At 46.6% G+C, this 21,842-nt stretch overlaps 1 protein-coding gene across 1 annotated transcript in view; it reads left to right on the top strand.

Moving 5' to 3' along the window:
• Positions 1-20,581, top strand: part of VPS35 (VPS35 retromer complex component) — a 167,086-nt gene extending 146,505 nt beyond the window's left edge. Inside the window, exons 15-17 of the mRNA XM_068260997.1 lie at positions 3,119-3,358; positions 9,604-9,747; positions 17,488-20,581. Coding sequence (XP_068117098.1) covers positions 3,119-3,358; positions 9,604-9,747; positions 17,488-17,667 — 564 coding nt within the window. The 3' untranslated portion in view covers positions 17,668-20,581. The remainder of the gene's footprint in view (positions 1-3,118; positions 3,359-9,603; positions 9,748-17,487) is intronic.
• The last annotated feature ends 1,261 nt before the right edge of the window (positions 20,582-21,842 follow it).

Genomic DNA, 21,842 nt, shown 5'->3' with positions numbered 1-21,842 from the left:
GATCGGCTGTCACAGGCTGAAGCCTATGACTGCCGATCGCGGTGACTGGCTGGCGGGGGGAGGGAGAGAGGTCTTGTAATAATAATTAAAAAAAAAAAAATCAATTTATATAAAAAAAAAATAATAAAAAAATAAAATTAACATCCTGGGAGTGAACAGACCCCACCAACAGAAAGCTCTGTTGATGTGCAGAAAAGGAGGGGGGATCATTTGTGTGCTGAGCTGTATGGCCGTGCAGTGAACCCTTAATGCTGCAGTGGCCCAAATTGTAAAAGATAGCCTGGTCACTGGGGGGTGTAAGACTACGGTCATTACACACCTTGAATACAAATCAGATGCAAACTATGCTCTAAACCCCAATTCTTCTGTTGTACAGGGCATATATTTCAACTACTGCCTGGAAGAGGTTAAAGAGGAACTTCAGCCTAAACAAACATACTGTCATTAAGTTTCATTTGTTATGTTAATTAAAAAAGATATGTAATATAATCTCTAACCCACCCTCTTTTAACCTCCTTGGCGGTCTGATTCTTTCCAGATTTTAGGGTCTAAAAGCGGTGCAATTTTTTTCCATTCTTTCAGACCCTAAAACCTGAAAAAAATCATTCTGGCAGGGAGATCTGCAGCAAAATAAAAAAAAATGTACCTTCCTGGGCTCCTGTGCTGCAGTTTTCTCTTTGCCCACAAGATGGCGCTAATATACATATAAATGAACTTCTCTATATTTCTCTAATATAGAGAAGTTAGTTTTCAATATTAGCCCCGCCCCCGATGACGTCACGCTGCCAACACCGCTCTGCTGCCACCACCACGGAAGAATAGCGGGGACATGGGGGATCCCGGCGGCCAGGGAAAGACCCCACACTGCCGGGGAGAGAGGCTGGAGTCCCGCTGCGCAGCGAGATCGCGCGCGGGACTCCACAACTACAGGTACAGCGCTGCACTCCCTACCCCGACCTGAGCTCGGGATCACCGCTAATAGCTTATTTTTTCTACCCCGAGCTCAGGTCGGGAAAACCGGCAAGGAGGTTAAAAGAACAGGAAAATGTTTGTGATTTCATGAGGGCAGCCATCTTTTTGGTTGAAAGGAGGTGACAGGGAGCATGAGACACAGTTCCAACTGTCCTGATTACCCCTCCCAGTTGCTAAGCAACTAGAACAACAACATCAGAAATCCAATCATGCTTTGCACAGCATCAGGGGAAAAATGCCTGGGCAGTTTTCTTTGATGGGGCGGAGCTTAGCTTCTGTGCAGCTAAAAATGAGGCTTGGGTAAGAAAAACAAAGTTCTGATGCTGTGAAACTGTTAAAGCAGTAGGATCAGCCATACTATGCCAGGGGAAAAAAAACACATATATAAGTAGATAAATACTTGATCTACTTACATAACACATGTATTATACTGTCCACGTTTGATTTCAGTGAATGTTATATAGTAAATGACGAGAATTCTGTTAGTGGTGGGGGCCATGTCTTTTGCCCACAGTTAAGGCTAACTCATGATGTCATTTCTGCCCTTTACTTTTTTTCTTGTCTCCTCCAATTGCTGAGTCACCTCAACCTTGCTTGTAAACACAAGTGAGCAGGGGATCAGGTTTCAGATAAGAAGCCGGCAGGGAAATAAAGGGAAGAGGAGGAATAGATTATAGATAAAAAGAACCCCCAGCATGCAATTCTTTGGCGCGACTATTAAAGGTCCAGTGTTCCTTAAGTATGTGATAACTCCAAATCATAACAGCAGAAAAAGTTTTGAACGTTTTGAATGCAGGATTAGCATCTTTATCACTTAATACACTCAGACCAGTTGCTGTTGAAATTTGATTTTTATGCTGACGATACCGCTTTAAAGAAACACCAAGCATTTTCAGTGCTGCTAAGTAGATGTTTAGTCTGGAGGTTCACTTTAAGGAAAGCATTGATTGGGGACACCAGCGTCTTTGTACTATTAATTGGCACCTTTACTGCTTTTAGCTCTCGTGTTTGTGTAACATAAGAGCTCATCTGAGCAATACTTCTAAACCTTTCCTCCTCTTGTTCCCCAGATCTTGGTAAATCGTGGCCACATGTGCAATATTGATAGGCCAATCAATCAGATTTTCAGTCTGAGATTGTATAATTATATTGGCAAGGGACTGTGTGTTCCCATAGTAAATATTATTCCACCAAACATCTCTCAGGCTGCAGTTTCATAGGATAGTATCCAAGGATGGCCATACACTGGTCGATATGTGGCCAATGCATAGATCCCTCTCAGGTCATTATCGGATCAGAGAGGGATCTATCTGATCGAATCCCTCCTCATGCTAGGTATGGTTGGAATTACTGATTCCGTGGAAATTCTGATTTGCGCAAATGCTGATTTCCGTTACCGGGGTATACTGACAGTAATGCGATTTCCAAAAATGGATTCGCTTTTTACAGACATCCGCAAAATATATTTTGGATTCCGTTAACGTATACTTTACATTACTATATACTTGAGAACAGTTAATTGGCTAAATACTTCCGAACTCGGAAGCAATCAGCCAATCAGAGAATGTAGGATTTTTAAGTTGTAACGATATGATACTTACCTGGGCTTCCTCCAGCCCCATAAACTTGTCCGAGTCCCTCGCCGTCCTCCTGCAGTCTGCCATTCAGCTGCGATCAGCCCTGGTAACAGGCTCAGTCACGTCCAGTCTGGGTCTTCTGCGCTTGCATGGAGTTTAGACTGACGCGACTAAGCCCGTTACCGAGGCTGATCGCAGCTGAACGGCAGACCGCGGGAGGATGGTGCGGGACTCAGACAAGCTTATGGGGCTGGAGGAAGCCACGGGTAAGTATCAAATCTTTACAACTTAACGTCTCTGGTTGCCTTTAAGGCTTTTACATTACTTGGTAGATTGTTTTTCAACAGCTGCACACAAAAACGGTTGTTAGATTAATCTTGTGTGGCCAGGAAAGGATTGTACAGAGCAGCAGACTATTTGGTATATGAACAAGTCTGAGCGTGTGGCAAAGCAGATGCCGATTATGCCTAATGGTAAATCTGGCCCGGTGGTATACAGTCCTGGAGAAGCATCTGTCTGTATCCGCCTGTTCTGAGCTGCTTCTCATTGGCTGTCTTTGTTGTGCGCAGGCCTTCTCGCTGTATGAAGATGAGATCAGTGACTCCAAGGCCCAGCTGGCCGCCATCATCCTTATTATCGGAACCTTCGAGAAGATGAAATGCTTCAGCGAGGAGAACCATGAGCCGCTAAGAACTCAGAGCGCCCTCGCCGCGTCCAAACTGCTGAAGAAGCCGGACCAGTGCAGAGCCGTCAGCACATCGGCGCACCTCTTCTGGTCCGGGCGTAACACGGACAAGAACGGCGAGGAGGTGAGAATACGCGGCGGGAATTCTAAAGTGAAAATAAGCTGATGAGATAAACCATTGCATCTATCCTCCTATTCCTAAAATGATTTTTTTAAGATATCACATGTTTATATACTGTGTTTAAAGGATACCTGAAGTGACATGATGAGATAGACATGTGTTTGTACAGTACCATGCATACAAATAACAGCACCGGTCTATCCCCAGTTGGGTGGTGTTCGCTTCCCTGCTGTGGTGTGAGAATGGCACTAAAATAGCATAAAAGCTGGTGGAGCTCTCTTACGGGTTAACCCAGAGGCGGGCAAACTTTTTGACTCAAGGGTTACATTGGGTTCTCAAATTTGACTGGGGGGCCGTAACAGAATAGGATGTGGCCATGACAGGATGTGGGTGGGAATAGGATAGGGGTGTGGTGTGCAAAATGGGTGTGGCCTTGGCAGGATGTGGGCGGCTCTAACTGTAATTTAACAGTGTAAAACACAGGCAAAGTAACCCTAAAGGTAATTAGACCACGTTACCTCCACCAACAAGTAACAAAAGCCCAGGAACAGCAGGCAGAGCCCCTCAGACAGCAAGACACCTAATGGCGGCAGCATATTTCACCAGCAAATTCACATAATGCAGCAGCGTTTCCCCAGAAAATACACATAATGGCACAGCCTTTTCCCAGAAAATACACATAATGGTGCAGCGGTTTACCAGAAAATACACATAATGGTGCAGCGTTTCCCCAGAAAATACACATAATGCAGCAGCGTTTCCCCAGAAAATACACATAATGGCACAGCCTTTCCCCAGAAAATACACATAATGGCACAGCCTTTCCCCAGAAAATACACATAATGGCACAGCCTTTCCCCAGAAAATACACATAATGGCACAGCCTTTCCCCAGAAAATACACATAATGGCACAGCCTTTCCCCAGAAAATACACATAATGGCTCAGTGTTTCACCAGAAAATACACATAATTGCGCTACCTTTCTCCAGAAAATACACATAATGGCGCAGCGTTTCACCAGAAAATACACATAATGGCGCAGCCTTTCCCCAGAAAATACACATAATGGCGCAGTGTTTCACCAGAAAATACACATAATGGTGCAGCGTTTCAACAGAAAATACACATAATTGCTCAGCCTTTCTCCAGAAAATACACATAATTGCGTAGCCTTTCTCCACAAAATACACATATTGCAGGCAGCGTTTCACCAGAAAATACACATAAGTTGGGCAGCATTTCACCAGAAAAAAAAACTAATGCACAAAGGCAGGGCTACTCTTTAATTCCCACCCCCCATTAGTTCCCCCAATAGCCCTGGTACTAGTGCTGCACCTGTAAAAAAAACAAACCAAAATGTACTCACCTGGCAGAAGACTCCTCTCCAGGCCTCCTACGTGCAGCTCCCCGATCTTTTCTGTGCAGCAAGTCCAGCTGCAAAACTCCCGCGTTGACAGGCAGAGCAGGGCTACGGGAAAATGGCACCCGAAGCCCTGCACTGGAGACACAAATAGGCGGGCCAGATGAAATGGCCTCGGCCGTAGTTTGCCCACCCCTAGGTTAATGTATACAATTCCATTTCGAGAAAGTCCCAGTGAGGTGTCACAAAGTAGTGATCGTCCGTCCTCCAGCAGATCAGAAATCCAGGCGGGTGCAGACCCCACAATACTTCACTCCCGTGAGACAGACCACCACCTCACCCTAAGAAATGGGCACTCACCCTGTATATTGTCTCTCAGTTAGATGGGTCCGCAGCACATCTGGGGTCATCAGGCCCGACTCAGGCAAAAACAGGAAATTTGGGCGCACTAGGTGCCGCCATAGGACCTAATATAATATTAATTACGGCTTTAGCAGCGCTCAGTAATCTGGGCACCAATAAAAGACGGAGTCCAAATTATGATAAAAATAGCATAATTCGGCTGCTTGCTATAGCTGGCAGCTGATTAACGTCTTACCCCAGAGTCCACGGCAGTCTGGAAGGGGAATAGTAATTAACGCCACCGGGACTTGTGCAGGATCACACTATTGATTGAGTCCCGATCAGACATGTCTGATTTAATCGGTCCAATGGAATTCGATCGATCGCACGTGGAATTTTAATAAGTAGATTGGGCTTTAGAGGCGCCCCAGGGCCCCCAACACCTTAATCTCTAGTTATCTGGATTGCAGTCACTGCCATGTATCCCCTTTTCTTATTTCTCTCTGCTTCAAACACAATAGGGGAATGATAGCTGAGTGAGTTGTGCGCCCCCTCCTACACTGCGCCCTGAGGCTGGAGCCTCTCTCACCTCTGCCTTGTGTGTGCCCCTCCTACACTGCGCCCTGAGGCTGGAGCCTCTCTCGCCTCTGCCTCGGCCCTGCACCCCCTCCTACACTGCGCCCTGAGGCTAGAGCCTCTCTCGCCTCTGCCTCGGCCCTGCACCCCCCTCCTACACTGTGCCCTGAGGCTGGAGCCTCTCTCGCCTCTGTCACGCCCTGCGTCCCCTCCTACACTGCGCCCTGAGGCTGGAGCCTCTCTCGCCTCTGCCTCGGCCCTGCACCCCCTCCTACACTGCGCCCTGAGGCTAGAGCCTCTCTCGCCTCTGCCTTGGCCCCGCCCCCTCCTACACTGCGCCCTGAGGCTGGAGCCTCTCTCGCCTCTGCCTCGGCCCTGCACCCCCTCCTACACTGCGCCCTGAGGCTGGAGCCTCTCTTGCCTCTGCCTTGGCCCCGCCCCCTCCTACACTGCGCCCTAAAGCTGGAGCCTCTCTCGCTTCTGCCTCGGCCCGGCCCTGGTGGTCACTACTTTGTGACGCCTCATTGGGACTTTTTTGTATGCTTTGTACAAACTGAATTGTACACTTTAACTTTTGTCTAAATAGTCCTATTGCACTTTTAAGACTTTTTTTTTTCTGTCTTAGTACTGCTGTGACCAGCACGCTGTAATGTGTAATGGCGTATATATAACCGCTGAGTCATGTGTTCTGTACAGCACGATCGGTTAGTCACGGCAGCTTTACTCCCGTCAGGGTCACTGTGTATTATTATCAGATGAATCACTCAGGGACGACGTAAGGCCTTGTGTTGTGTAGGTGATGGCATACTTCCCCTCATTATTATTATTAGGCTTTATTTATAACGTGCTTACATATTACACAACACTGTACAGGATACATCATTAAACAATGTCACACGGGGCCATCATAGTGTTCAACAATGGTCCACAAAACAGTGATGTAATAATGTAGGGATACCTATAGCAGACGAGTCACTAAGTCCATATGGTGAGGGGGAAGAGCACATGGGGAGGAGGAGGGCTCTGCCAAATAGGCTTACAATCTAAGAGGTGGTGAGGTCCAAGGGGAAGGGGTTGGAGCAATGAAGATGAAGAGTAAGCATTGGTGAACAGATGGGTCTTTAACCCATTCAGGTTCCGTCGTTTTCACTTGAGAAATGTTCACCTCCCATTCATTAGCCTATAACTTTATCACTACTTATCACAATGAACTGATCTATATTTTGTTTTTTCCGCCACCAATTAGGCTTTCTTTGGGGGGTACATTTTGCTAAGAGCCACTTTACTGTAAATGCATTTTAACAGGAAGAATAAGAAAAAAAATGGAAAAAATCATTATTTCTCAGTTTTCAGCCATTATAGTTTTAAAATAATACATGCCTCCATAATTAAAACTCACATATTGTATTTGCCCATATGTCCCGGTTATTACACCGTTAAAATTATGTCCCTATCACAATGTATGGCGACAATATTTTATTTGGAAATAAAGGTGCATTTTTTCCGTTTTGCATCTATCACTTTTTACAAGTTTAAAATAAAAAAAAATATAGAAATATTTCATCTTTACATTGATATTTAAAAAGTTTAGACCCTTAGGTAAATATTTACATGGTTTTTTTTTTTTTTTTTATTGTAATGGTTTTTTTTTTTCTTATATTAAACATTTGATTTGGGTATTTTTGGGAGGGTGGGATGTAAAGTATAGTTTTTTAATGTAATTGTGTGTTATGTTTAATTTTTTTTTCATTTTAGTTGTAGTTTTACTTTTTGGCCACAAGATGGCGGCCATGAGTTTGTTTACATGACGTCACTCTAAGCGTAACACGCTTAGAGTGACTCATCGGGGAGGGAACGGCCAGAAAAGGCCCAGCTTCGGAGAGAAGCTGTCGCTTTTTCAGCGGGGGAGAGGAATCAGTGATCGGGCACCATAGCCCGATGCATTGATTCCTTGGCTACCGAATCCGCGGCCGGGAGTGCGCGTGCACGCGGGCGATCGGCTGCGGGAGCGCGCGGTAGCGCGCATGGTTCCTGGACGTAGTTTCTACGTCCAGGAACCAAAATAGGTTAAAGGGATACTGTAGGGGGGTCGGGGGAAAATGAGTTGAAGTTACCCGGGGCTTCTAATGGTCCCCCGCAGGCATCCTGTGCCCACGCAGCAACTCCCCAATGCTCCGGCCCCGCCTCCGGTTCACTTCTGGAATTCCAGACTTTAAAGTCTGAAAACCACTGCACCTCCATTGCCGTGTCCTCGCTTCCCCTGATGTCACCAGGAACGTACGGCGCAGGCACAGACCATACTGGGCTTGTGCTATACACTCCCGGTGACATCAGCGGGAGTGAGGACACGGCAACGCAGGCGCGGTGGTTTTCAGATTTTAAAGTCTGAAATTCCAGAAGTGAACCGGAGGCGGGGCCGGAGCATTGGTGAGTGGCTGCGTGGGCACAGGATGTCTGCGGGGGACCATTAGAAGCCCCGGGTAACTTCAACTCATCTTCCCCTGACCCTTCTACAGTGTCCCTTTAAAGGCGAAAATAAACTAATAAAATAAACAATTGTATCTCTCTTCCTTCTCCTAAAAATGACTTTTTAAGATATTCCACAGTTTTATTTTATGTTTAAATCTACTTTTTAAGTTTTTACTGTTTTATTGTTTTTGCTCAATGCCACATTCATTGAAGTGTGCTCAGCAGTGGCCACGTAACGGCTCAGCAGTGGCCACGTAACGGCTCAGCAGTGGCCAGGTAACTGCTCAGCACTCAGCAGTGGCCACGTAACTGCTCAGCACTCAGCAGTGGCCACGTAACGGCTCAGCAGTGGCCACGTAACGGCTCAGCAGTGGCCACGTAACGGCTCAGCAGTGGCCACGTAACTGCTCAGCAGTGGCCACGTAACTGCTCAGCACTCAGCAGTGGCCACGTAACTGCTCAGCACTCAGCAGTGGCCACGTAACTGCTCAGCACTCAGCAGTGGCCGCGTAACGGCTGAGCAGTGGCCGCGTAACGGCTGAGCAGTGGCCACGTAACGGCTGAGCAGTGGCCACGTAACGGCTCAGCACTCAGCAGTGGCCACGTAACGGCTCAGCAGTGGCCACGACGGCTCAGCACTCAGCAGTGGCCACGTAACGGCTCAGCACTCAGCAGTGGCCGCGTAACGGCTGAGCACTCAGCAGTGGCCGCGTAACGGCTGAGCAGTGGCCACGTAACGGCTGAGCAGTGGCCACGTAACGGCTGAGCAGTGGCCACGTAACGGCTGAGCAGTGGCCACGTAACGGCTGAGCAGTGGCCACGTAACGGCTGAGCAGTGGCCACGTAACGGCTGAGCAGTGGCCACGTAACGGCTGAGCAGTGGCCACGTAACGGCTGAGCAGTGGCCACGTAACGGCTGAGCAGTGGCCACGTAACGGCTCAGCAGTGGCCACGTAACGGCTCAGCACTCAGCAGTGGCCACGTAACGGCTCAGCACTCAGCAGTGGCCACGTAACGGCTCAGCACTCAGCAGTGGCCACGTAACGGCTCAGCAGTGCCAACGTAACTGCTCAGCACTCAGCAGTGCTGACAGACCTCCCAATCCCAACCACCCCCAATACCCACCTCCTAACCAGGGGATTTTGGGACCAAAAAGACATGCTGGGAGCTGACACTAATGGGAGGGCTGGAACAGCCCCAGATAAGTAAAAATCTTTTTGTTCCCTTAATATCAGGTACACTGTAACAGCTTTAATCTTGGATGGAGTTGGACTTTAAATTCCGAATTGCTAAAAAAATGAAAATGTATTTCCAGTAGAAGTTGTTTGCTTTGCATGTCCTGCTGTTATTCGGTAATTTGTGTCCCCATCAGTCTTACCACAGCTGTAATTAGAACCAGGCGTTCTACAAAAGAAAGTTCTAATTGTGCTGAGCGAAGTTTGTACCCCCGGCTTCAAGTACCCCTCTTAATTAGCGACTGTCTGATTTGCTCTTTTGTAGATTCACAGCGGCAAGCGGGTTATGGAGTGTCTGAAGAAAGCCCTGAAGATTGCCAATCAGTGCATGGACCCCTCCCTCCAAGTGCAGCTCTTCATCGAGATCCTCAACAAATACGTCTACTTCTACGAGAAGGAAAATGATGCGGTATGTCACCATCCGCCGCCGATCCAATCATGGGCCTTTTTATTACAAGCGAGAGGTGGGGGAACGTTAGTGCTGAGAAATGTGGAGCTCAGGATCAAATACTACTTAGTGATCCTGAACTCAGGACTTCCACTCAGCTCTAAAAGATAAGCAGCAGCATAATAACCTTTACAGAAAAACATTTCCTTGTTACAGATAACAGAGCTCCGTCAGAGATGCTGCAGTGTAGTTACTTCCTGGTGTGCTGGGAGCACAGAAAGGGTTAACCTCCAGTGTTTACATATTAGCTCTCAACTCGGCTCAAATTACACTAGCTCATTACTTGCTGAGAAGGGAGAATTAGTAGTGTTATATTTGGGAGATCTAAAAATCACAAATATTCCCTGTTGGTGAACCACAATCGCCACTATGATCACTATTGTGTAATCGGGGATATATCCAGCAAAAAACAGGAAACTAAAAAATTGCAAATAAACTTTTTCTTTTAATGTTCCAAAAAAGTGCAGAAAAAATCTATACAAAATCTTCAATCCATAGAAATGTCCATCAAAAGAACACACCATGTGGTATAGTGCATATCATTAATTTATAGTAGAAAAGGCAGCAACATCGATTTGTTTCGGGTCAGAGACCCTTCTTCAGGCCTTTATATACACATCATATCTGCACAGGATAAAAAGAACAGTATTCCTTATCTAGACATATATTAAGCCAGGAAAAAACACCATATAGGAAAGTTCAGTGCAGGGCTGCATGAGAGGAGGACGCCAGGACAAGGTGGTCTCTTTTTGGAACTTTAAAAGAAAAAGTTTATTTGCAATTTTTTGGTTTCCTGTTCTTTGTTGTATATATCCCTGATTACACAATAGAGAAGGGAGAGTTAGACAGACGGTTCTCTATAAACACACGCAGATTGGACACAGGGGCCCATGTGCAATTCACTTATTCACCTCAGTTTTCTCCTAGGTGATATTTGTAAACTTGTCAATAAAATGGCTTTCAAGCCACCAGAAGGCAAGAAAACACTCAAACTAATTTTGATAGTACTTTTTCACCAACTTTTTGGTATTTTTTTTTTGTTGTAAAGTGCTGGGATGTTATTTAAAATCAAAGATGAAAAATTATCTCCCAGGAGAGAACTGCATATGGCCCAGGGTGGATGTCTCTGTATTCGCCTTCTCTCCTGTGCAAGAGTTCAGCTCCGCTTTTAGGTGGCCACTAATGATACAATTTGCTGATCGATCGTTTACAAAACCATTCTTCATATGAACAATCGGAAATGATCGGTTGGCACCAATAATGGACAAAATATCTCCTAACCAATCCGATCCGATTAATGAAATCGGTCCAATTTTCTGATTGTTTTCATTAATTTGATTGGATTGGTTAGTAGATTTTTCTCCATTTGAGGTCCCAAACGATCATTTCCGATGGTTCATACGATAAATCGTTTATAAACGGTCGGTCAGCAAATTGTATTGTTAGTGGCCACCTTTAAATGATCTGAATTCCAGGCTGAAAGGTGACACTTGTGACAAGTATGACCTCTCAGATCAGTTGCGTGAGAACAGTTGTGCAGGTTACAGTGTGGAGCCTGTATGGTTATGGTTTTCCGTGCTTAAAGAGAACCTGTACTGAGTAAAAATATTTAAAATAAACACATGAGGTAACTTCAAATGAACATTACAGAGTTACCTTGCCAATGTCGCCATCAGTTCCTCTCAGAAGCTCACCATTTTCTTCTGACAGTGATCCCTTCCAGTTCTGACAATATTTTGTCAGATCTGAAATGTATCAGTTGCTGTCAGTTAAAGCTGAGAGGAAAACGGATGTACCAGGTAATGTCCATGTTTCCCTATGGCTCAAGTGGGCGATGTTACAGTTTAACTGTGTGCTGACCAGAAAGCTGTTATGGGTAATGGCCATTTTCAAAATGGAGGATGGAAAATTCTCTTGATCACAGAGGACAAACAGGACACGGGACAGGAGAAAGACACTGAGGAGTAGACTACATGGTAGGTAAGTATGACTTGTGTATGCTTATTTTGACTTTTAATTTTCAGTTCAGGTTTTCTTTAAAGAGGAACTCCATTGAAAATAATGTAACAAAAAAGTGCTTCATTTTTACAATAATTATGTATAACTGATTTAGCCAGTGTTTGCTCATTGTAAAATCTTTCCTCTCCCTGATTTACATTCTGACATTTATCACATGGTGACATTTTTACTGCTGGCAGGTGATGTCAATGGAAGGAGATGTTGCTTGTTTTTTTGGCAGTTGGAAACAGCTGTAAACTGCTATTTCCCACAATGCAATGAAGTTCACAGACAGGAAAACACATACCAGGGCAGTTTCTAGGCTAAATTTCACCCAGTTCGAGAGTCAAAGCCCACCATGGTCTGACTGTGACTCCCTGGCTGGGGATGAGAGGGTACTCTTTTTGCCCTGGGCTGGTCGGTTGGTGGTCAGACTCTGACCACCAGCCCAGGGCAAAAAGAGTGCCCCCCTACCCCAAGCCAGGGAGTCACACTGTCAGACCATCACCATGGTGGGCTCTGACCACCAGCCCAGGGCAAAAAGCGCCCCCTCCCCCAGCAGCCACGTCAGAAAGAGAGAGGCAGTGCAGTACATAGACTTCCTGCCTTACTGCCTACTTACCATGAGGTCCATCTCATGGCAGGTGGAACTGGAAGAAGGCGCTGGGCCAGGATCGGTGGGGGTCCGGGCGGGGGACCACGGAGGTGCTAGCGGCAGCAAGGGCCAAGGCACACACTAGCAGCAGTGGCAGCGAGGAGCCCGAGTCCGACTGGCCAAAAAGACTCCACCTTCTGGGGCTGGGCTCCGCCGCACACTGCTGCTGCACAGTAGGAGGAACCGTCCGTGACAGGATCGATGTCATCGTGCGGTCGCTCCTGTCACGTGACGTCAACATGCAGGAGCGCCCAGCAGGATCTGGTGCACAGCTCCTCCTGCCTCTCGCTGCACTGCGTCCGCGCATCACCGGCTCCTAGCAGTGACGTGACGTCACATCCTTCTGTCTGGCGCCCCCCAATCTGTCACTCTCATCGGCGCCCCGTTCAGCAGAACCGGCTGAACGGGGCAAGAAACGGCCCTGCCACATACTGTATTTTTTGGACTATAAGATTCACATTTTCTCCCCCCAAAAGTGGATAAAAAAGTCACTGCATCTTATAGTCCAAATGCAGGGAGTTCCTGACTTGTGAACGCTGCCAATACTAACCTCCAACCCACCGCAATGTCAGGGACTCCCTGTACTGTGCCCATGCAGAGGGGGACACAAGGGGACAAAGGGGCATAGAGGACACAAAGGGGCATAAAGGAGGAAACAAAAAATACGTTAGTAGATTGCAATAAATTATTTGGGATTGCCACTTTTATAGTAATATTTCTGGTATGAGAAACACATCCTATATATATATAAATTGCTGTACATTGATATGTAGCCCCACCCTGCCAGTGATTATAGGCTACGCTGTTTAGTTATGCGGAATTGTGGGAGACCAGTTATTATTTCTACTGTCTTCGAAACTCTTAGTAAACAAACATTCCACAGAGCTGCACCCGACAGAACTAAGACCCCTTTCATACTCGTAGTTGACGGGCAGAGAATTCACCGCCTGTCAGCTGCTCTCCTTCACCGGCTCAGTCCCGGCGCTAGACGGCGCTGCACCAAGCAGCTGAACAACCTACTCATTTGCATACTGCGCATGCAAGCGGAACGACGGACTGCTTGATATGGCCCCATTCAAAACAGATGCAAGTCGCTCAAACAGCTTGTATACATGTTGCCAGCTGCACGATATGAGCCCAACGGTCGGAGAGTTGATCTGCTGCTTTGATCGAGCAAACCGCCATCCGTCGCTTGTCTAGTCCTTTGTCACGCATACACACACCCGACTATCGTCCAACAGATCAAGTTTGGATGATAGTTGGGTGGAAAAGTTGCATGTGTGTACAAGCCTAAAGATACTTGTGGTAAAGTTCTCTTTGTGATGGAAATGTCAGTTCAGATTTTTGAGAAGTGTTCCTAAGTTTATGAACCTTTTGAAAAATAGTTTGAGAAACAACCTGAATCACTAGCGCTGTAGCAACGTCTCTTACTCTGCTGGGAATCTGTGAGGGTTGTAGCATTGCCGCTTACTCTGCTGGGAATCTGTGAGGGTTGTAGCATTGCCGCTTACTCTGCTGGGAATCTGTGAGGGTTGTAGCATTGCCGCTTACTCTGCTGGGAATCTGTGAGGGTTGTAGCATTGCCGCTTACTCTGCTGGGAATCTGTGAGGGTTTGTCGCTTACTCTGCTGGTAGATGTAGATGTGCTCCCTGTTGGGTAAATGATATTGAAGGCCACCTTTCCAGCAGGTCCCTTGTCAGTTAGAAGACGGCGGTGTGACTTTATTGGAGGGTCTGCAAATTAACCTCGAGAGCCTCTACAAATCGCAGGTCGAGGGCGCTCTCCTCACCTGCTGGTGCTGCTGTAATTGCGCACTGATTGTAGACTAATTGCTTTGACATTTTCTGTATCTGACAACCTAGTCCGTATTTTCCCAGATTTAGTCAATTAATCAGTTTGCATGTTCTGCTGTCCTTCCCAGGGGGTTGTACAGCAGGGAAGATGCAAAGATTAAATTGTGCTCACGTCTCATCGTCTGCAGGGGATCTCTGTTTGATTTTTTCCCCAGCACATACAATACATAGGGCTCAGTTCACAAAGAGTTTCAACATTTAGTAAAGCAGAAAACAAACTATTTTACTAGTTTGTGAAATGTCAATTTACTAAGGCTGATATTGCATGGGAACAAAACAGAGGACAAAAACCAGGATTAAAAAAAAAAAAAATACACTAAACCTGGTGCATCTATGGTGCAGTGGCGTCTTGTGGATGTTGTTCCCCAATTATGTCCCCCTTGCGTCCTTCTCTGTCCCCCTTGCGTCCTTCGCTGTCCCCCTTGCATCCCATCCTCTGTCCACCCTGGGTTTTTCACTTTCCCCCTTGCGTCCTCCTCTGTCCCCCTTGCATCCCGTACTAATCTGTCTACAGGTTCCTCTGTCCCCCTTGCGTCGTCCTCTGTCCCCCTTGCGTCGTCCTCTGTCCCCTTTGTGTCCTCCTCTGTCCCCCTTGGGTTTTCCTCTGTCCCTCTTGCATCCTTCTCTATTCCCCTTGTGTTCTCTGTTGTCCCCCTTGTGTCCTCCTCCATGTCCCTTGGTTTCCTTTGTACTCTGCTGTCCCCACTGTGTCCTCCTTCGTCCCCCTATGTGTCCCATTTGTCCCTGTGTCGGCCTCCTTCACCCTCAGTGTCCTCCTTTGTCTACCACCCTCCCATCCCCCCTGCAGAGTGTACAGGGCAGCGGAAGCCGTCTCTCACATATTTTTCCTCTTTCAGACCCTACATTTTAGAACTAGTTACATGACGGAGAACCCCCTTCGCCCAGCTCAGACAGCCCCTGCACAGACCTCAACTCCCCGGGATCTGGTGCTGCATTTCTTCCTCCTGTCCTCCGGGGGCAATCTATCTCTATGGTGAGATCGCTGTCTCTTGTCATGTGGCAGGCAGCGATCTTTTACCCGAGAGATTGAGTGTCTCGGACCAGATCCTGGAGTGGTTAGTGTTACGTGCTGCGCCGTGCCCCAGTAACCAGCCCAGCTACAACCCTGACCTAGGCTCGGGATTACTGCTTGAGTTTTTACCCCGAGCCTGGAGCGAGAATACCATTTGAGAGATTAAGTGTTGCAGCAAAACTAACCTGGGTTTTTAATCTTAAATTATCTGGTATTCAGATTACCTTTTTCACCTGGGTCACAAGAGATCATATTGAACATTGCTTGATATTTAGTTATAGGCATTGATGGGGGAGACCTGGGGGCCTGGAAAGCCAGTGCGCAGCTCCATAAATATTCAATAGATTTCAGGATACAATCTATTGAAAATCTGTGTTAGTGTGTGGAAGGAAGGATCCAATCCCTCTCAGATCAAATTTGGTCTAAGGAGGATCTATCTGATGGTCGAATCTGGCAGGCATCTATTAGGCCACAGACACGCTCCGAGCGCTTTACGGGAAATCTCAAAGCTCCCACAATTTTCCGAATTGCGGAAGTGCAGCAATTTCACCGCGGTTCCTGGATGCAATCATGATTTGGCTCTGGCGATTGCTCCCAAAATGCTGCATGCTGAGTGTGACCAGCATCATAGGTTCCACTGATCGCCGGTGATAGGCAAGCATTGCAGAAGCACTCCCAGTGGGCCCCAGGCCTGGTGTACGACCCACCCTTATCCATGTCAATACTCAAATAATGTTTTGTTCCTGGAAGTTCCTATGATGTCTAATGTAAATACCAAGCGAGGCCAGGGAAGCTGGAACTAGCGGAGTATCTCCTCAATGACCATACACCGACCTGTGATCACTCAAGAAGTCATTCCAGCAGTCCTACCATATATAGCTGGGCACTTAGGTCTGCAGTCACGGTCCAAGCTTTCTTCAGAGGGGAGCACACAGCAGTGGGGGATAGTGGAGAAGATGGTCAAAGCCTGACAGCTGTTTTGCGGTACAACCACTTCTTCAGAGGCAAAAAGATGACAGGCCTCTGAAGAAGTGGTTGGTAGTTAGGCTTTTACCATCTTCTCCATGATCCCCCATTGCTGTATTGTGTGTACTCCCCTCTGAATATACCATAGTTGCCACACCCCTTCTAGCACCTCCCTATTACATCTGCAAGTGTTTAAATGTCCTAGCTCGACGTGAAGAGCCTGGAGTTTGTGTTTTTTTTTTTTTTTTTTTATTGTATTTGATCCTTTGTGGCTAGGATTTTATACTGTATAGTGCTCTGCCTCTTCCCCTATTAGTGATCTTAACATACAGCTCACTGGTGTGTTCGCATGGTACATATGTAGGTACTAGCAGCTCCCTTGCAGGATTAGTTAGATGCACTACTTGTCCCAGGGAGGACGGTAAGGATATGTGCTTCTATTCCTTAGATTGGTTTTGATGCGCTGATTGCGTGCATGTTTATGCTATGCATGTTACAGGGCCAGAGTAAGGACTCATACGACACTGGGCTACCTCTAGGCGGTGTATGTGACTACGCAGGAGACTTTATTCTTGTAACGAAGATCTCAGCTTTTAACTTGGCTGTAGGGACAGCATTGATTGCTGCATGATTTTTGTGAATGGATTCGCATGAGGATTTGCATGAGTGTGCGGAAGGTCATATCGACCATACCATAGTTGCAGACCTAGGGGTGCAGCTTTTTCTCTTTGGAACACGATTGGCTGCAAAACTGCTGCTGTGTATTATGGAGTATTATATGTTACGGACTCCCGTCCTTCCTCAGATACATAACAGCATCTGAGGAAGGACGGAAGTCCGTAACATGTAATGCAGTGCTTTGCTCCATAATACACAGCAGCAGTTTTGCAGTCAACTGTTTGCCGCCTCTTTTTAGTTTGTTTATGGTGAACCAGCGACCGATTGGGCAATCCGGTCGAGACTGAGCACTGGCAAAGTGTACAGGTCATACATACCGGGTGTACTGCCTCCAAGGCGTCCCTTCCACTAACTACACACTTCTCTTTAGAATACTGGACGTGTCTTATCTGTTGGATGAGAAGGGAAATTTGATTGCACACAATTTTAGTGGTATAGGATGTGCTTGGGTAACAGTGAACGACTTCTCTGTATGTGGCTTAGGTAGAACTTTACTCACTTTATACCTTTTCCACAGGTCACCATCCAGGTGCTGAACCAGCTCATCCAGAAGATCCGAGAAGACCTTCCGAACCTGGAAGCCAGCGAGGAAACGGAACAGATTAACAAACATTTTCACAATACTCTGGAGCACCTACGCCTCCGAAAAGATACCCCGGAAGCCGAAGGGCCCGTCTATGAGGGTCTAGTTCTCTAAATTGCCTCCTTTTTCTTTTTTGTCCTCCTCCACCACCACTACCACCGCTCTCTCCAGCTTGTCCACTGCGTTCAGTGACCACCTTCTCCTCCTCGTCCATAGATTGTGCCTTTGGAAATGCCAAGTATTCCAGCCACTCCTTGCCAGGTGGTTGTAAGCACTTTGCAGTGTTTGCTTAAAGTGTACCTGTAACGAAAGAAAAGTGCCCATAGGGGTAGTTACCTTGGCAGGCGAAAGCCTCTAGATCCCAAAGAAGCTTCCCTTGTCCTTCTCTGCAGCCTCGTTCCAGCGCTGGGACCTCTGGAAAAGAGCTTGTCGGCTGCACAGTTGTGAGTTATTTGCGCCTGCGCAGTATCACCCGAGCAGGCTTGGCAATTTCCACCCGAGGCTAACCAGGAGGCTAGTTTTCAGGGGTCTTAACGCTGGAACGGGCTGACGTATGAGGACGGGGGAAGCATCTTTAGGATCCAGAGGCTTTCCCCTCCCGAGGCAAGTATCTAAATTTGGCATTAAAGCAAACCTGTCAGTTTTGCTATAGGCAGAATGACGTCACCTGGACCAGCCTCCCCATCTGATCTTATATTACCCCTCTGGGTATGGTCTGTTACAGTGCAGGGCCACAAAGGTGGAGCTGCAGCCATAACTTGTCATCTTCCTGTTTGGGCTTGAGTAGCAATGGCTTAGAACCTCTGTGAAAGGTGGCCGTAAACCTGTCGATCAGCTGCCAGATCCACCATTATGCCTACTACACACCATACAATTTGCTGTAAGATTTTCTGTTAGAACCTGCCAGATAGATCATTTCCAACATGTTGGAAATTATCTATCTAACCATCTATCTGCCGAGCAATTAGGCCTTGTTCTACTCAGCAGGAGATAACCAGAAGACAATGCACCAGAGATAATGGCCAGTCTCTACAGAAAATAATCGAACAGAAAATTGGATGGTGTGTACTAGGCATTAGATCCTTCTCTGATCGAATCTGATCAATGAGGGATCTATTGCCTGCCCACACATACAATCTATTTTAGCATGAAATCTTTTGGAAATCGTCCTGCTGCCACCCCCCAAGTTTATATATGTGCCCCCCCCCCCACTCCGTGTACGCCCCCCCATCCCTCTCTGTGCCCGTGTGCAGTGTTGAAGCCTCCCCTGTCTGTAGTCTTGAATCCTGGCCTCCTCCATTGCCCGGCGTCATCGCGAGCGCCTGTACCATGTGACACTGGCGCATGTAGTTACGTTGCACTTAGGCATTGGGGGAGACACATGGCCTGTTGAAATTGATGACTGGGTGGACGCTTTCAGGTTATTGTCTCGGTCTGTGACATAATTGGAGGACTACCACGTACATACCCTTTCACTGGCAGTTTCATCTGACTACGACCTAATATGACCCAGGTGGCAAACCCCTCACCGCTTCACAGCAGACCATTCTGAATGAATCCAGTCATGGATGGAATCTTTGGGAATTTCTGGAGGTTCCTTAGTCAACCAGGCCTAGAAGGGTTTTGAGGTAGAGAGTGACAGCAATATTTTTAAAAGGTGATAAAGATGGCAGCCTTAGTATCCCTCTCACATGGTCTTTTAGTTCTCAGCTGAGGGTAATTTTTCAAGACCAGGGCAAATAATACCATCTAATAGCTGATTATTTAAAGGGCTCCAATGTTTTGTGGAAAAATGAGGTTACTGCAGCTAAAAAAAACTGCTTTGAAATTTTGATCACATGACCATAAGCAGTACAAGGTGGGTGGAGCTAAGTAGATGGCATCATTCTGCCTTGAAGATGGGTGGGACACAGACTCGATCACTTTGTGAAAACTGCAGCTATTAGCAATAGCAGTCTGTGGCACAGGAAGTAGTTACAGGTCTAGGACAACATTTTGCCCTAGAGAGTGGGGCTGCAGATACTGATTGGCTGTTGTGGGCAGCTACACGACTTTTGCTGAGGTTTCGTTGCTCTTCTCTTGACATTGGACAGCCAGTAATTTGCAGTCTTTTTTTCAAAGAACGTTTCTGCATCAGATGTTAGCTAGAGATTGTCAATGAGTTGCTAATTATCCCGACTTGCCAATCAGCAGGAAATGCATTTGATTGGTCGATTTCCAAACTGCATAACATTTGCATTATATTTCCATGCATGTCGGAAGCAGTAGAAGCTCATTAACCATCAGTAATGCAGGCCAGGTTGAGGGTCTACTGCTCTCGCAGATCTGAGGTAACTGCCCCATCCATGCCTGTGTAAAACCTGGAGTGCCTGCGCAAGAGTCGCTGATGATTAAGCCACTTCCTGCTCAAAGCTGGATCATCCACAAGGCAGCTTAGGCAGGTGCCGATGACCTGGTGATTTCCAGGGGGCCTGATCGACCTCAGCCCCTAACAAATCTTACAGAAAAACCCAGACAAGCTGCTTTTTTGTCTAGGTTGCTATTTCACCTAAACCCATCTATGTTCCTGCTGCACCTTCCTGTTTTGGTCTGCAGTCCAATCCCAGTGCTGGAAAGTGAATAGATCTGTGACGTGAATGCCGTTGCTCCGCCTCTCTTCCTTCCTCCTCCTCCCCTGGTGAACAGCTGTCGTCGGGCTTCTCATCCGTTACAGCTTTGCTCGGAGCATGCGGAGAGACTTTTAAAAATTCCACAATCACTTTTATTTTTCTTTTTTTTTTAAGTTTAGCCGGGATCTGTGGCGTCCAGCGAGGGGCCAGTACTGTGCGCAGAGCCCGTTGACCTGCCGGGCCTCTGTTCCGGATAGTCTATTAAAGGAGAAACCTGTTTAGGGAAATCTGTGACCTTTGACCTATATAGCGTATGTGTAACCATTTATTGTAAATTTAGGTTGAAATGCGCGCGGCGCACGTGTCTATTCAGTCTGATGATTCGCACCCGTGGTATAATAAAATGATTATTAACAATCTGCAGCGTACTTGCGTTTATTTTTGTGCCACTTTCTATTTTTGAAAAAAATAAAAATAAAATCAACTTATCTTCCTCTGACCTCCTCTAGCGCCCCCTATCCCCATCGGGTAAGCAAAGCACATTTCAGATACAAAACAGATATGAGTATGGATTCCTGTCAATCAAGCCAATGCCAAAGCTCAATGCATCTCCGCTAATCTGAGCCTTCCAGCAATACTAATGAGTTGGTGAAAAACAATATAGAAACCTGTCGCAGTGCTTCGGTAAATATGCACAAATTATGCAAGGGACATGAACAGATCGGGACCTTAAAGAGAATCTGTATTGTTAAAATCGCACAAAAGTAAACATACCAGTGCGTTAGGGGACATCTCCTATTACCCTCTGTCACAATTTCGCCGCATTAAAAGTGGTTAAAAACAGTTTTAAAAAGTTTGTTTATAAACAAACAAAATGGCCACCAAAACAGGAAGTAGGTTGATGTACAGTATGTCCACACATAGAAAATGCATCCATACACAAGCAGGCTGTATACAGCATTCCTTTTGAATCTCAAGAGATCATTTGTGTGTTTCTTTCCCCCTGCAGTTCTCATGCACTGAAGTTTCAGGCTGCTCTTTTCTTCCTGCAAACAGCTTTGCCCTTGTCTGTAATTCCTCACTATGTGAACGCCCAGCCAGCTCAGAGGACGATTTATCCAGCTTGTAAAAGAGAGAAGCTGCTCTAATCTAAATAACACACAGGCAGTGTGCATAGAGGGGCCTGGAAGGGGGAGTTCATAGCAGAACCACAATACTGAAGAACTTGGCAGCCTTCCAGACACAGGCTGACAAGTCTGACAAGAGAGAGATAAGTTGATTTATTACAGAGACTGTGATAGTAGAAAGTGCTGCAGTAAGCCAGAACACATTACAATAGCTTTTGGAACTTGTAGGATGATAAAAAAACAGGATGCAATTTTTGTTACGGAGACTCTTTAAAGCATGCTTCAAGTGAAAATCAAATTTGTGAGATATGCTGTTGAGAGCTTATCTAAAGTTCACTTAACCTCCTTGCCGGTCTAAAAAACCCGGCAAGGAGGCAGTGCCGCACTTTTTTATTTATTTATTTTTTAAATCATGTCTGGGCTCGCTACATGATAGCCGCTGAGCGGCGGCATCCCCCCACCCACTCCTATCGCGTTCGGCGATCAGAGTATGCAGGAAATCCCGTTGAGAACGGGATTTCCTGCAAGGCTTCCCCGGTCGCCATGGCGATGG

The sequence above is a fragment of the Hyperolius riggenbachi genome, chromosome 11 (genome assembly GCF_040937935.1).
Source record: "Hyperolius riggenbachi isolate aHypRig1 chromosome 11, aHypRig1.pri, whole genome shotgun sequence".
Lineage (NCBI taxonomy): Eukaryota > Metazoa > Chordata > Amphibia > Anura > Hyperoliidae > Hyperolius > Hyperolius riggenbachi.
The sequence above is the reverse complement of the archived record's forward strand: the minus strand, read 5'-3'. Positions and strand labels throughout refer to the sequence as shown.